Below are 16212 nucleotides of genomic sequence, written 5' to 3' on the forward strand. Positions count from 1 at the left end.
CTTATCCTTGTTGGGTTCTTGGTGACCAGAGCTGTCCAGAGCAAAGAGCACAGATCAGCTGTCAAAGCCTGACCCTTATCTTGCAACTTTCATCTCACAGAGCTGTCCTTTCTCCATCTCAGGACTAGTATGTTAGTAAATGTGGTCTTAGCCAAAAAAGGTCTACCTATTGCTGTCCCCTTGACATCATCTCACCGGTTATGGATCCCGTGCTGGCAAAGGGTAGCTGGTTGCCCCCCGGCTGCTGCCTGTCCCTCTGGCAAGAATAGTTTTGGGGAGCCCCAGGCAGTATTAGTGCAGGCCTAGTTGGGAAGGAGCCCATGGGTGGGAACAGAGAGAAGCTAAAAGTAAGGTGGATGAGTTTCCTGTGGTAAATTCAGAACCAAGAGGCTGAGTGGACAACTACACAAGCTTGCCTTTTCCCTAACCTACTGGGAAAATGTCCCACTCACAGGACCCTTGCAGTTACTCCTTCAATAGTGCAGAAGTCTCAGCTGAAGAACAAGCAATCCAAATCTCTGGACGTGTGTCCGAAAATACATTTCCCCCAGGTGGTATCCAGCTGTCTGTGTCTGTTCTCTCCCTCACTTGAAGACCCTGCTCATGTATTTCTCAGAATGGCTGGCATAGTGATCCTGGAACAACCTCCATAGGTTGGTCTTCCGTCCTCAGGAACTCAGTCCTTTCCAGACTCACTGTCTATGATACAACTGCATTTTAACAATACAAATGTAGAGTCAGACCAATGCACCAAAGCCATCTGAAGTTCCGTTACATTTTCAAGGCCTATTTACAAATGAATTTTTAACAAATACCCAAGTAAGAAACACAACACAGGTTTGCGCAGTGGCAGTATCGTGCCAATGAGGTTTAGCCCAGGCACGATTATTGCTAATTGAAAACTTTTCCCAATACCCCTCCATGACGACTTGAAAAAACAACAACAACAACAAAAAAAAAAACCACAACACACTCATAAAATATCTGTACCAATTGTTATTTATTACTAGGATTTAAACTTATTTTTTAAGTGTCAGCAAAGTAGATCACATAGGAAAGACGCGCATAAAGGCAGGGAGCAATCTTATCACTTACAAAGTGCCACAAAGTTGATAAATGTAGGTTGCTAATAACTCTTGATGAACAGGCAGAGACCACTGAATGCTGCTCGGTGTAATGAAGAGAATAGAACATTTAGGCGGCTATAAAACACTCAGAAGGGGATCGAGCTCTTGGCAACCGGCTCATCAAATGAATTGAACTTTCAGCCAGCAAGTGAACTGACTTCGCCACATCCAGACTTAGGTGAATTCAAGCCTCAGCCAAGCGGACTAGAACCAAGTCAAACCATTTTGTTCTCTCCAGCTTCCCCAAAGCCTTGAGCTGTGGGGCTGTAACAGATCCAATGCTCAATCCCTAGATGTGTGTGGGCCTCCAACGATAAGCTACTGCTAGAGAACTAAGTGTAAAAGTCACCTGAGAAAAAAGGAGTCCCCGAGGGAGGTGCACAGGCACACGCGGATACAAACGCATCCACACATGCTGGGCTAGAGGGCTCAGTGCACTTCAACCCCGCGTGGGGCCAGCCTGAAGCTTCCTGGACATTCCACCCAGGAAGCTTCACACCCAGAGACCTGCTCATTACTTCCCCCATCTGAGCAAAACAGCAACCAAGGACAGGCCCCACTCAGCCTCCCCAGGTCCCTGAGAAACAGGCAACACGGGCAGCAGCACCCCCAGAGCTGGTCCCAGTCCCAGCAGACATATGGGAAGCTCTCTAGTCCTTAGGGAGACAGCCAAGAAATGACTCATCATGAAGTCCAGGGCTCCCAGCCCTTCATGCAAAGATAGGGCACTGTGGGAAAGGCCTGGCTGACCCCTTGTGTAGGGTACAACAGACTGGGGGTGGTTTCTGTGATGCCCTCTCGAGTGATCCAGCGCTGGGACGTTGCTTGAATTTATAGAAACATACACTGGAGATATACAACAGAATCTGATGTTGGGAAGTACTGAAACCCGCTCGTGTGTGCTAGGAGGCATTTGCACAGCCCAGGCTGCACACAAGGAAGACCAGCCAACCCTCCTGGCAATCAGAAGGTCCCTCCTCCACAGCCTATTTGGAATGTTAGGATCTTTGGGTCTCTGGCCTTTGGGGCCTCCCCAGAGAACTCTTCACAAGGATTGCAGAATGCATTCCTTGCCTCAACTGGCCAGAGAATTTCTCCACAGGGGTGATGGTAGCAGCAGGAAGTACAGCTCAGATATAATTGGCAGGGGGCTGTCGGGCACTGAGCCGCTGCATGTGACAGCCATGGCAGAGCAAATGTCCATCAAGAGGGAAACAGCAGCAACCTTCCTCGTCACTCAGCTGCATGCGGCAGTCCTAGGAAGGAACGAGTTCTCCTCAGCCCAGGCTCCCTACATACTGAGGCCATCTTAGGAGGCTGTCTGGCTCAGCATCAGACTACTAGTCAATGACCGGAAGGATGGGGGCAAGGCAGGGAGGGGGAAGGGAGAAAGGGTGGACAGGACAAAAGTGAAGACCCCAGAAACACTTCATCTGGACACCAGGTGTCGCTGCTGTTGCAGAAATAATGACACAAACCCCATCTCCAGCAGTTAGTTCACCCCAGGGAAGTCACATCCAAAAAGATCTAAACAACTAGGATCAGGAAGAGTAGCTAGAAGACGAGACTGGACATAGGTCACAATAGTGTCCTAGTTTTCTGTGTCCAGTACCACTTCCACAGATGCCCACCTGTTCCAAGACTGACTCTCCCCAAATTCCAATTTTCATCCATCAGCCCTGTACCCCAATACTCACCTCACAGTGGTAGCACTCAAAGTGATAATCACGGTCCATGGATATCACCCTCACGATGTCCTCACAGCCCTGAAACATGTAGAGCCCCATGGGGGTGAGCACAGTATAGTGTCCCCCAAGTCATCATCCCCCACACAGAACCCTCCCAATCCAACAGGCAGGTCATGCAAAAGGCCTCTCTGCAGTTGGATACAATGCCATGTAGCTCTTGAGATGTTTGAGCAACTCCTAACACGGCACTGCTCTGGGAACAAAATGCCTCCATGCGTGCGGCTCTCTCTCTATATATAAGGGCTCAGCCTTACCTGCTGCTCACAGGTGTAGACAAGCAGGGGAAGGGGGGAGGGGTGCGGAAAGGTATGGCTGAACACAAGTCAATCAAAGAAAGGCTTTTGGCTTTTCTCCTAGGCACACCCTCTGCCTACAGAACTTAAATAATCTCTGACCCCATCTTTACCAACTTAACGATAGTTTCACCCTTTTTTAGTCCCTGTATCTGGTGACATTGAGAGTCTTGTTCTCTGGACAGGGACAAAATCTAGCCTGGGTCCAGCAAGACTATCGGACATGTCTGGGTCCGGAAGTTTAGGTCAGGGTGGTGACCCCAAGAGCAGAGTCACACGGGAATCTTCATGGAATGTACATTCCTCAGAAGTACCACTTCCCAAGGGAGGCCAGGCTGCATGTCCCCATCTCCTCCCAAGAGGCAGCAGTGCTGGCTGCCCTGCGGAACTCAGACATACTGACCTCTGAGGGGAGGATGGGTTGTCCACAGGCTGCACATTTTGGGGCATAATTTCTGAAAGAGAGAAAACAGTGATAAGCCGAGGTTGAGGGATGCCCAGGCCTGGTCCCACATCTTACCTCCCCAGTGAGACTCACTTGTGGTAGTCAGTGACACAGTACACCTGGTTGGAGAAGTCCACTGTGAAGGGGACGCCATCCAGGCACTTGTTACAAACGATGCATCGGAAGCAGCCTGGGTGATAGGATTTCCCCATGGCCTGTAGGATCTGGCTCGCAGGGTGGGAGGAGGATCAGTCTCCGTTCAGTCTCAGGCTCCAGCTACCCATTATGTTCCAACCCCCTCCTGTCCTCCTAGAAGAATGCTACATAATTTGAGGGGACCAAGGAGTCTTAAAATAAAGGCAAAAAAACAAACAAAAAAAAACCTGAAAAAGGTCTCAGAAACTTCCAGGCCTGTGGATTTGTGTTACTGTTTATTTGTTGGAGACAAGGTAAAATGTACCTTTGACTGGCCTTAAAAACTATGTGGCTGAAGATGACCTCAAACTCTGGGTCCTCTTGCCTCACTTCCAGAGACCTGAAATAACAGGTGTGCACGCTCCACCGCGCCTGGTGTGAATGGTGCTGAGGCTGGAACCCAGAACTGTTCGTGTAAGGCATTTGCTCAGCTAACAGAACTGCAGCCTCAGGCCACACCTAACTTTTTATTACAGCTCAAGAAGGGTGCCAGAATTTTTATTTACTTTTTTCAGTCCTTCCCAGGTATTTACTAGACAGCCATAGTTCAAAATCACCAATCTAATCTGATTCCTTCTTTTTTTTTCCTCTTGTTTTTTCAAGATAGGGTCTCTCTGTTTAGCCCTGGTAGTCCTGGACCTCACTCTCTAGACCGGGCTGACCTCAAACTCACAGAAATCTGCCTGGCTCTGCTGGGATTAAGGGCCTGCACCACCAAGCCCAGCTCCAATTCCTTTTTATACAGAAAACAGAGTTTCAACTGTTTCTAACCAGTAGCAGAAAAGGGAGCATGTTCATCTAGCTTAGGCTGGAGGGCAGGTTGTGTCTGTACAGACAGATCACAGAAGCCCAGCAGGATGAGACTAGGGTTACAGATTTGCTCTCAGAGGCAGAGGGGCAGCAATGTGGGGTAGCTCTGGGGAGGACCAGTGAGAACACAAATCATCTAGTAATAGGCTCCCTTGGCCGCCTTCTCTTATGTTTAAGAAGCCACCCCCTCACTTCCAGGTCTAAGCTGAGGCAAATTTCTTACCTTCTCTAAAATCAAGTGGCCACAGACACAGCACTTCTCAGCTGCCTCCTGAAACCCTGAAAACTAGAGAAGGGACGAAAAGAGGTAGTCACCACGCTGAAAATGATGCGACCCAACCTGATGGGTAGGCCACCACCGAACAGGCGACCAAAGAGTGTCTCAGTGTCAAAGCCAGTTCTAGGCCCCTCACTCACCAGATAATCTTCCTCACAGTAGACCGAGCCATTGACGCTGTAGAAAGCCTTGCAGCGCAAAGTTCGTCCTAGAAGCAGCAGAGAAGGGGCTGGAGCCTATCTCTGGAGCCCCCATGGAGGGCTTTTCCTCCTCTGGTCCCTGCTCCCCAAGGTTGCACAAGACGATTGGACCTAGACCTTACAGCTTTCACTCCTAACTACTGTGCACTCTTCCTTCCCAAACAAAAACACTGTATGCATGTGGAGACAGAGGCAGGAGGATCAAGGGCTTAAGGTCAGCTTGACCTACACAGCCTCCAAGAGGAAGATAAAAAAATCCCATACGGCGTTGGCCTCACTGCAGCCAAATGTTTCTGTTCACTGCTCCTCGAGCTCCCATCTTCACTGGTTGTCTGCCACGCACACCTCTTCAGGCCCTAGCACATGGGAAGCCACCTGAGAGCTGAGCCATGCCAAGGTCAAACAGGCTGGTGTGCCAGGTAAGCAGCTCTGACCAGATGTTACTTGATTTGCAGGGACCACTGGTCCTAGGCCTTGCCCTCTGGGCCTTCTAACCTAGGTTTCTTTGTTTCAGTAGGTACCCTGCTCTCACATCTGTCTAGCTCCTTCCTGCTACATGGTACCTCTCTGGTGGTCAGGGCATCTTTGAGAAATTTCTTTGTATGGGAGCTTAGAGGAATGCAAGAGGCTTCAGGGTCAGAGGCAGCCTGCAATTCTTCCCAGGTCTACGCGGCAGACAGTTTCCCTTTAGACCAACATCCACAAAGCTACTCCATAGGTCTAAGCGGTCATGGAGAAGCAAGGCATGAGAACAAGGGGAAGCTTCCCATTGAATCCACAGCTCTGCTGGGGGTGGGGGAGATCTAGAAAAGCTCACTTACATGACTTGGGAGAGAGAAAAGGAGAGGACATACCGGAAGAGGCCCAATGAAAAGGACAGCCAGATCAGCCCATAGAGATGCAGGCAGAAGCTGGGGGAGGAAGAGAAAAGCTGAGCGCTGGAGCCAGACAGGCAGAGATAGGAGATTACAGGGTTAGCCAAAGAATCAGAATGGGTAAGCAGTGGTGAAGGGATAATGAGAGGTGAGGGAGGGTGTGGTGGGGGGAGCACCCCCACAGAGGGCCTCCTGAGCTAACAGCAGCAGCAGACATTCCTGGAGTGTGATGTCATCAGCTTGGCATGGCCTGGTGGCCTCCACTCTAGTGAGGTGGCTGAACTCTGACCAGCCAAGAGAAAACCCCCTCCCTGACCCCCCCACAGCTCCCCATTCCCCCAGCCCACACCCGCCCTTCCCACATTCCAGTCTTTCACTGTCGCCCCAGGCAACTCTTGCGGCCCAAGACCAAACCTCACCAAGAAGAGGTGGGGCGGGGGCCCAAGGCTGGGCCAGCAGGGAGGCACGAAAGAAAAAGGGAGGTTCAGAGAAGAGCAAGGAGGCTGAAAGATAAGTCCAGAAAGTAGATCCAGCAAGGGGAGGGAAAGCCAGGTAGCACTCAGACAGGCATGCAGGAGAGACAGGGTGGCTACGGGTCCTGACAGGTGCTCCTTTCCATGAAAGTGTTCTGCTGGGGGCGGGGGTGGGCGGGGGCGGGCGTGCTGGGAGAGGGGGGCTTGTGTAGCAGGTGCACTCACCACAGGAACAGCAGACAAAGCACTGGGTGTGGTAGAGGCTGTCCAGGGCCTGGCAGGCATTGCTCTGCCCGTAGATGCCTTTGTTGCACTTGATACAGGTGCCTGCGAGGGGAAGAGCCGGTCAGCGGCACACTCCAATTCCCCAGCTCAAATCTGGGTATCCCCAAGCTTTCTCAAGGAGGACACATTTCCCTTAATATCCGAGAAGACAGGGTAACTAGAAATGGGACGAAATGGGTTGGAGACGCAAGCTCGACTTGCAGAATGCTTGCCTGCCATGTGTAAAGCCCCAGGTTCCACCCCTGGCACTGAGGAAACGGTGTGATAGTGCATGGTTTAAGCAGGCAGTCAAGGGTCAGGAGGTAGAGGCAAGAGGATCTGGAGCTCAAGGATACTCTGGCTACACATCTGTCGAAACCTAAGTTGAAGCCATGAGACCTTGGCTCAAAAAAAAAAAAAAAAAAAGGAATGGAAATAGGGGCAGCCTAATCTTGACTAGGTAGGTCCTTCCCTCTAAATTAACGGATATTCTCTGAACACCCGTTTTGTGCTTAGCACAGAACCTAATTTAAAAAAAAAAAAAAAAACTTTTTTAAAGTTCAAACGCTTTGTTTCTTTTGGGACAAGTGGGCCAGAGTGGTGGGAGTTGGAGATGCCGGTACACAGGGCCCCAGCAGCACCTGGAAAAAGAACGTTCTAAAGAGAGCAATCCAGGCCCCTGAGTCTCTCTGGGACTTCGCTTTTACCATCCATAAAACTTCATCTGGCCCAGCAAAGGGTGCTTTGTGCAGACAGGCCTCGTGAACACTCCTCTAGAAGTCACTGCTAAGGACACAGCTGGGGGGCTTCAGGGGCCAGGAGCATACAGGATTGGGGGTGGGGGACAGCAGACAGTAATGTCATGGCCTTCCTGCCACGTGAAACAAGGCTTAGCTGGTGTCTCCTGGCACTGTCCACTAACACACATACACCTGGTCCTGGAACCAGCCTTTCCTGGGTGTGTTCTTCCTTCCCTCCACTCCCCAATTCCAGGCCCATGACTGAGGGCTAAGACCTGTCTTTGGGGAGCAGATCCCAACGGGCCTGCCCCACCTTTCCCCCTCGGCACACTGCCACACTCCCTGCCTGTTGGGGCCCATCCCAGTCTTTGCCCAGGGCTTTGGGAGCTGGTGCGGCAGCTGCGGCAACTGATGGGCCCGGGCCTGTCCTGTTCCCACCCTCTGGCAGCTGGGCAGAGCCGAAGCCAAGGAAGAGGGCCCCTAACTAGAGACAGCAGTAAAAGGTACCATCAGGCTAGCGCTAGGGCACAGCCGGCTGTAAGGGTTCTGTGAGGGGCAAGCTGGTTTCATTTCTGAGTTCAAAAAGTGTTCTCCTACCTCATGACCAGAGAAATTTGCCCAAGATTGCCATGCCAGGGGGTCCCGTCAGAGCAACGGAGCTGCTTGGGCATGTTCACCTCACCTCCTCCGATCACAGACCACCTACACCTATCATCTTCCTGCCATTTCACTGCACTTTTTGAGTCTTTCTTTGGGCTCTAAGGGTTTAGCCAGTGAGACTTTTTTTTTTAAACCAGCTCTCCCGTGGACTGCAAAAGGAAATTGTTAAATGGGCACTGCCGTGGTTTCCCCTGAGCAACGTGATTTAGTTCATTTGCTCTGCACCCCCCACCCCCGCTTACTCAAAAGGTAAAAAAGTGTGCGTGTATTGAACTCAGTCCCTTCCAACCTACTACGGCACTACCTTTGAACTTCCAATTACCCTTCTCTCTATTCATATTTAGCCATTGGAGGGTGGGGGGGTGGGGGGGAGGGAAGACATGGATGGTGGAAAAACAAGGGTCCTTGGAAAGCCGAAGAGTCCAGGAGTGGGAGTGTCCTCCACATTCACATCATAACTGCTTTATATAATTAAGTAATGTCTGTGGGGGTTAACACCCTACCTCCTAGCTTTAACAACCGATCTGTACTTCTTGAAAAGAATGCTGGAGAGAGGCTGTGACCAGGTTTCCTCAACAGTAACAGCAAAGAAAGCAGGGCTACTTCTTCCTGAACGCTGCTCAAGTTATTGGGGTGGGGGACGACACGGGGACCGGACGGGACTCAAAATCAGTTAATACCTGGTAGTCACACAGAGCAGGTATCTGTCTGCAAGGGTAATGGTCTCCAGGTGGTCATTGGTTTTGCCCTGACTTCCGAAGGCTGGGGGAAACAGGCTGATAGGTACTGGCCTGTTTTAAAAGGCCACCGGCACACACCTCACCACCAGGACTAGGGTTGACCGGACAAGACTTGAGTCCCCGCTTTCCATTCTAGGGAGTTGAGGCCTCCCCCTTCCAGGCTCCATTTCCCCGACAGCAGCCACGACTGCGCGGGAGCAAGCAAACATCCCCCAATGCGAGCACCAGCTCCCCACCCCTCCGCCTGGCGGGCGGGCGTCGCCCACGGCACCTGGAGCGCCAGGGCAGGAGTCGGCACGCACGCGGCCGCCCGCCCCGCCCCCCGCGCATTCCCCGAATTCCTACGGGAGGAGCAAGGAGCGGGTGGGGGCGCGGCACGCCGGAGCTTGCAGGAGCCCAGCCGCGAGGGGGGCGCGGGAGGATGCTCTCCCGGCCCCGCAGCGCCTCCTCCTTACAAGGCCTCCTACTGCGACAAGCCGAGGTGTCCCGATGCTTGGGGAAAAGGAGAGTCCCGAGAAAATAAGGTGTTGAATTTGCCAGGGGTCAGTAGCCCTGTCCCATTAGAAACCTGGCAGGAACAAGCAAGTGCTCCAGGGTCCGCCCTCCTCCATCCCACTAGCCCCTTTTCTAGTCCGGGGTCCCCACCTGCAACCCGCGGCCACCGGCAACTTGGGCCGTCGAGGCGCTGGGAAGCCGCATGCGTTGTCGGGTCTCTCGGGTCCCTAGCTTCATCTCTCCTACTCACCAAAGTAATCTTCTCTGGCCTCTGGCTCCCTCATCCGGGCTCGGGAGGCCTCCGGAACGAAGGGACCAGCAGACTCCTCCAGACCCGACGGCTCAATCCCCGAGGGTTCCCCGCGGGCACCGGCTTCTCGCCCACCGGTAGCCACGGTCAAGCGCAGCAGTGCTGTTAGCTCGTCCTGGTAACGGGCCCCCGCGGCGCAGTCCCCGTAGCCCGTAACTGAGTGTCGTCCGGGCTGCGCCCCACGTCTCTCCAAGGGCCCCGCTGTTCCCACCACAGCTCCGGCTAGGGCTCCGGGGCTGCCCAGGGCTGGGGGGTACGAGTGGCGGCTCTCCTGGCAGCCGAACCCCACGGGCCGATGAGCGCACAGTCGGTCGAGGGCGGCATGGAGCTCCGGGTAGGTGGACGGAACCCCTCCGGAGGAGTAGCCCGCCGGAGCAGTATTCAAGGGGAGGCCGAACAGGCACGGCCCCGCGGGCAGCGGGCTCCCGTGGCGCTGGTCATAGCCCATGCTGATGCCGCTGGTCCGATTGCTGCACGGCCGGCTACCTCCGGCTCCGCCGGCCCCCGCCCCGTCTAGCAGCAGGCTGCCCCGGGGGCTCGACGGCTTGCTTGCGTCGCTGGCCGAGCTACTGGCGAAGCTGGAGCGAGGGCTGAGAGCCGGGGCTGTGGTCTCCAGCCGAAAATCAGGAGGCAACGACGGAGGTAGAGGCAAGGCTCGAGTGGGCGGCGGCCCCCCAGGAAAGGACCCTTCGAAGCGCGGCGCCTCAAAGGAGCCGCGTGCGTTCCTCTCGGCGTCCAGGGACCCTGGCTCCCTGGCCGGCTCCAAAGGCTCATCCCCAGGCCCCCCATTAGCTCCTCGATGTCCTGATTTCCTAGGTCCCCCCAAGCCACTCAGGCGCCCCTTGCCTGCTCCGGGGGTCCCATCAGACCCAGACCGGCTCGCTTCGCCCTTTCTGCGGCCGAACTTGGCGCTACCGGAGTCCGAGAGTCTCAACTTTTCTAGCAGGCGGCTGGCTTTCTCCCCTAACCGCTCCATGCCCTCGGATCTGGGGCCTGCAGCCCCCTCCCCGCCCGGCACGCTGCAGCGTTTCGGCCCAAGGCCGGGCTTGGGTTCCCCGGGGCTCGGATTCCCGGGGTGCGAGCGACGCACGAGGGCTCAGCGGGCGGCCCAGGTGCGGGGCTCCCGCGATCCCGAAGCATGCCCCGGCGAGAGGGTCGGCGCGCGGCTGGCAGGGCCCACGGCGGCAGCCGTCCTCCGCAGGTCTGTCCACGCGTCGGCTCGCGCCACCGCCCGCCGGCCCGCCCGCTCGCCCGGCCCGCCCCCCTGGCTCTCAGTCGCACCGACCCAACTTCTCCAAACTTTTGTCTGCCTAGCCGGATCTACTTTCCGGGAAGGGCGGAGCGCGGTGTGCACCCGGGGTTGGAGTGTCCGCGCAAGGATTTTCTGCATCGCAGGAAGGACACCGGGGTAGCTGCCCCCGAGGTGGAGGGCTGCCTGCAGGACGTGAAAGGTCAAGGGGCAGACTGGGCAGCTACGACCATAAAATTCAAGAGTTGGAACAGGAAAGAGTTCGGGGGATGAGTGAAAGGGAACTCTTTGCTTACAGTTGGAATGTGCGGAGGGGCACCGTGGAATGCTTCCCATCAGCGGTGGGAAGAAGGGGCATGCTCTACACAGACGTCGTGACACTCTTCTTACAGTGAGGACTGACGGAGAGAGGTGGCAGCGCAGAGGTGATAGGCAGGGAGATAACCATAAGAGGGAGATGAAAGGTGGATACATGGGCGGTTCAGAGACCTGTATGTAAAGATAACTCTAAGAGGCAATGAATCCCAGGCAAGGAGTGTGGGAGCTGTAAGGGCCTACGGATTCATACAACAGGGAAAGGACAAGTTGGCCCTGAGAGCTTGAGAGACAAACAGATAAACTGCAATACAAAGAACTTTCTGGACCCACGGTTCTTTGATGGTGGAGTAGGAGGATACAAGATTTATGTGCTTGTGTGAAAAAGGAGAGAGGAAAATGATTAGGGCTGATCCCTGCCTACAGAGCGACAGAGGAAGATTTAGTGTGTACATAAAAACACCGAGGACAAGGTTTGGGACTAATGCACCCTTATGGGAGAGAGAGAGACAGACAGAGACAGACAGAGACAGAGACAACTCCTGGTGTTGGGAAGTGAAACTTATAGCAAACATTTTAGGTGGCTAGAGATGAAGTCTGATTATTTTCAGGCAAGCATACACCTTCCCTAACTCTGACCCTCCCCATGGCTTAGTCACAGAGGTTGGTGGGAAAATGTATTAACTTAGGGGGAATAGAAGATATAAGTGATCAGGGTGGAAAAGGGAAAGAGGTGATAATGATCAATGATTGACAATAAGGAAAGAGGGCTGGAAAGATGTCTCCCCAGTTGAGAGCACTGGCTGCTCTTCCAGAGGACTTGGGTTTAATTCCCAGGACCCACGTGGCAGCTCACAACTGTCTGTCACTTCAGTTCCAGGGACTATGACACCCCACACATACATATATGCAGGTGAAACACCAATGCACATAAAACAAAAATAAAGAAATTACTGCTGGGCATGGTGACACACACCTTTAATCCCAGCACTTGGGAAGGCAGAGGCAGGCAGCCAGCCTGATCTACAAAGAGAACTGCAGGACAGCCAGGGCTGTTACACAGAGAAACCCTGTCTGGGGTGGGGGCCAGGGGTGGCAAGAAGACACACTTGACTAAAACAAATCAGGCAGTTCATTTTTTTCCCAAAATAGCATGGTAGATGGTGGACAATAGGAAATGATGGGAAATTTCTCTTTCTCTTTTTTTTTTTTCCTCATAAGGAAAACATTTAATTGAAGGTTTGTTTTTTGTTTTTGTTGTTGTTTTCCGTTCTTTTGAGACAGGGTTTCTGTATGTAGCCCTGGCTCTCCTGGAAGTTGTTCTCAAACTCAAAGATCCTGCTGCCTCTGCCTCCTGAATACCACACTGAAGGCATGTACCACTGCACCTCACTTCCTTTTGTATTTAGGTACCATGAAGATTGCACATATACAAATCATGAATATTACTTTCATCTAAATATTTTGGGCTTTTATAATTTTAGTAATCATAGGAATGGGGAAGAAAGAAAGTATAGTGTTACACATCTATAGTCACAGCATTTAGAAGTCTGAATCAGGGAAATGGATAGGTTGGGGTCAGTCTGGGTTATATAGTGAGTTCCAGAATAGCCTGAGATACATAACTCCCCCGCCCCCAAACACAAAAATAGAGCCAGGAGTTCCCAATACTCAGAGAGACAGATGCAGAAGGATCTCTGCGAGTTCCAGACCAGCCAGGGCTACGTTGTATCTCAAAACCACCCCAAACAACATAGGAAATGGGAAAATGGCTTTTTTGTATAAGTTGCATTTTCTCTCACAATTCATTTCCCCAGGGAATCAGCCTGTCCCTGGTCAAATCTACAGCTTTTCTCTGATCTTGAAAATTTCCTCCCAGGCTGGAAACATTAGTAATGAGGTAAGCTATCAGGTTGCTCACAGCAGAAGGTCCCACCCCACCCCCACCTCCAGATGGAAGAATGATTTGTGTTCTTCCAGGTATATCTGAACTATATACACATCTCTAAGAAGTTTTGACTTTGGGAGATGAAGATGAGAGTAATTTGTTACTGTTTAGTTGTTCTTGTTTTTTTAATTATTTACTTTTATTTTATGTGTATGGTGTCTTGTCTGCATGTATGTCTCTGTGAGGGCATTAGATCCCCTGGAACTGGAGTCACAGACAGTTGTGAGCTGCCATGTGGGTTCTGGGAATTGAACCCCAGTCCTCAGGAAGAGCGGCCAGTGCTCTTAACCACTGAGCTATCTCTCCAGCCATTGTTGTTTAGTTTGAAACAGGGTCTTTCTATGCTAGACTGGAATGATATATATAGACCAGGCTGGCCTCAAACCCACAGAGATCCTCCTCCCTGGTGAAAGAGGAAATTTATTTAAATTTATTTATATATAAAGATTTATTTATTTTAGGCATATGAATGCTCTATCTGTACTTACAACTATGCCAGAAGAGGGCATCAGATCTCATTACAGATGGTTGTGAGCCACCACATGGTTGCTGGAAATTGAACTCAGGACCATTGGAAGAACAACCAGAGTTTTGAAGTTCCTAAAAGGACCCACCCAAAGGCTTGCTTGGCAACAGTGGGAACAGTGGGAACAAACAGCTATTGACAAGGGATAATAGGAAACAGAAACTAGCAAAAGGACAGTGAGGTGCCCATGGGGCATGTCCTAGTGCTCATGACCTCGGGAGCCACCCTGCAGTCCAAACTAGTTCTGGAGCTTCATAAGCCCTCTTATTTTTTATTATCACGTTTGTTTGTTGTGTGTATGTCTTGTGGTCATGTGGAGGCCATTTCTCTTGCTACCATGAAGGTCTTCTGGTTGTCTGACTTGGCAGCCAAGCCAATAAGTCATCCAGATGGTCCTGTTTCTGATACAGGATTTGGTTGTTTGGAGAGCTGTCTTCAAACTCAAAAGCCTCCTGCCTCTGCGTCCTGAGTGCTAGGATTACAGGTATGTGCCACCAGGCCTGACTTGTGCAAGCCTTCTCCATCTCCAACACTGTGATTGTAATCTACATACATTGTAAACTGACTTCTTAACCCAGACATTTTGTTTTGAACTTAAAAACTCAAATTACTAGCCAGGTGGAGCCTGAGTCTGGAGGATTGTAAGTTCAAGACCTGCCCAAGCCATGTAATGAGATCTTGTCTCAGGGGGGAAAAAAAGGTAAAGAGAGGGCTGAGGGTATAGCTCAGTGGTGAAGTGAGTGCTTACTTTGTACTTGGTCTGAAAACAAATCAATGACAATTTGACAATCATCCCACATTAATAATGCTAATACCTCCACTCCACCTCAAAAGCACCCAATATTTGGGTTAACCTGGGGCCCACTCGGGGCCGCCTACAACCACTCTTGCAGCTCTTGCTAACTGCTTAGCCTTCTAACTCAGAAACCTAAGCTTGGCGCTATTTCTTCTCTCTTTCCCCACCCCACCCCACCCTCTAATTATTATTTTACTTAATGTGTATGGGCGTTTCGCCTGTGAGTATGCCTGCATATTTTATGCGTGCCCTGTGCCCAAGGAGGTAAGGAAAGGGCATCTAATTTTTTGGAACTGAAGTGATAGGTGGTTGTGAGCTACCATACAGATGCTGGGAAATGAACCTGGGTCCTCTGGAAGAACAGCCTGTGCTTACTACTGAGCCATCTCTCCAACCCCCCTTCCATCTCAACCTCAAACCTGACCCAATCCTGCAAGTCGGTTGTATCATTCTGTTTCCTAGAGATCTCAGTTGTCATCACCACCACCGCTGCCATTACAGTGTCAGGCTAAGGTCAAGATTAGCTTCCTTCCAGCCATGTTCTACCCTGAGGCCAAGTGATTTTTTAAAATAATTTATTCTTATCTTATGTACACTGATGTTTTGCCTGCATGTATGTCTGTGTGAGAGTATCAGATCTTGGAGTTACAGACAGTTGTGAGCTGCCACATGGGTGCTGGGAATTGAACCCAGGTCCTCTGGAAGAGCAGTCAGTGCCCTTAACTGCTGAGCCATCTCTCCAGCCCCAAGTGATTGTTATAATATGTAGGAATGATCATCTCATTTCCTGACTTTAAAACTTTTCTGTGAGAGCTGGGGATATAGCTCTTTTGGTAAAGTATTTGCCTAGTATGCAGGAGGCCCCGGGTTTGACTCCCAAAACCAGCATGGTGACCTGAGAGGTAGAAGCAGGAGGAGCAATAATTCAAGGTTATCCTTGGTTATGTGGTAATATCAACCTGGGCTACTTGAAATCCCAACTCCCAACAAACAAATTAACTCCTCTCGGTAATTTCTGGCTGCCATTCAGCTAATGTCTGTGGCATCAGGTCCCCAGGCTTCCCTCAGCATTGTGCCCTTCTCAAACATTCTGCAGTAGAAGTAACCGTTGTCTATACTCACTCTTGCCTCTGGACTTTTGTACTGTTGTTCTGTTTAGCTCATTCCCCTGGCCTTTGCCCCCATCCTGGTTAATACCGCCCCTCTCTTAGGTATGACTTTAAACATCACTGTCTGTGAGAGGTCATTCCCCACTGCAGAAGTATGTTAGCTCTGCGGTCTTGTCTGTATGCTACTATTGTACCCCAAATTCCTCCAGGACCACCCTGTCAGCTTTTCGTTTGCCTACTCTGTTGCCACGCTTCCCGACTATACAATGAAACCTAACAATCTGAACCTATCAACTTGGTGTCCACAGCCCCAACACAGTATATGACATCTAGGAAAGAACCAGCTTATTGCTGTTGTTTGGAGACAGGGTCTCAGGTAGCCCATAATGGCTTTGAACTTGCTATGTAACTGAGGAAGACCTTGATCTCCTGATACTATTGCCTTTACCTCCCCAGTACCCATCCCTGTTTGGTTGGTTTTTGTTTTCCCTGAGACGGGGTGTCCTCAAACTTGTGACCCTCTTGCCTCAGCCTCCCTATTGCTGGAATTACAAGCATAGACTATCGCATTTAGCAATCTGTAATGTCTGAATGTACATTTTACCTTCCTCAAAATA

The 16212-nt window shown here is 51.5% G+C and overlaps 1 protein-coding gene and 1 pseudogene across 5 annotated transcripts; one reads left to right on the forward strand and one right to left on the reverse strand.

The window, feature by feature from the left end:
- The first annotated feature begins 835 nt into the window (after positions 1 to 835).
- Positions 836 to 1001, forward strand: LOC113832723 (annotated as a pseudogene).
- Ajuba (ajuba LIM protein) lies at positions 982 to 10860 on the reverse strand. Of its 5 annotated transcripts, XM_027390637.2 has the most exons (8): positions 9593 to 10832; positions 6669 to 6770; positions 5036 to 5103; positions 4842 to 4904; positions 3707 to 3837; positions 3572 to 3623; positions 2825 to 2893; positions 982 to 2383 (listed from the first exon to the last, which is right to left on the reverse strand). In XM_027390637.2, the coding sequence occupies exons 1-8, from the start codon at positions 10626 to 10628 to the stop codon at positions 2258 to 2260; spliced, it is 1647 nt and encodes a 548-aa protein (XP_027246438.1). In that variant the 5' UTR covers positions 10629 to 10832; the 3' UTR covers positions 982 to 2257. The 5 variants fall into 5 exon arrangements, with proteins under 5 accessions (XP_027246438.1, XP_027246442.1, XP_027246441.1 ...); XM_027390641.2 differs by lacking the exons at positions 6669 to 6770; positions 9593 to 10832 and adding an exon at positions 5950 to 6237 and having other exon boundaries at positions 3707 to 3922; XM_027390640.2 differs by lacking the exons at positions 6669 to 6770; positions 9593 to 10832 and adding an exon at positions 5950 to 6233.
- Between the last annotated feature and the right edge of the window lie 5352 nt (positions 10861 to 16212).

This window comes from Cricetulus griseus (assembly GCF_003668045.3).
Source record: "Cricetulus griseus strain 17A/GY chromosome 1 unlocalized genomic scaffold, alternate assembly CriGri-PICRH-1.0 chr1_1, whole genome shotgun sequence".
NCBI lineage: Eukaryota > Metazoa > Chordata > Mammalia > Rodentia > Cricetidae > Cricetulus > Cricetulus griseus.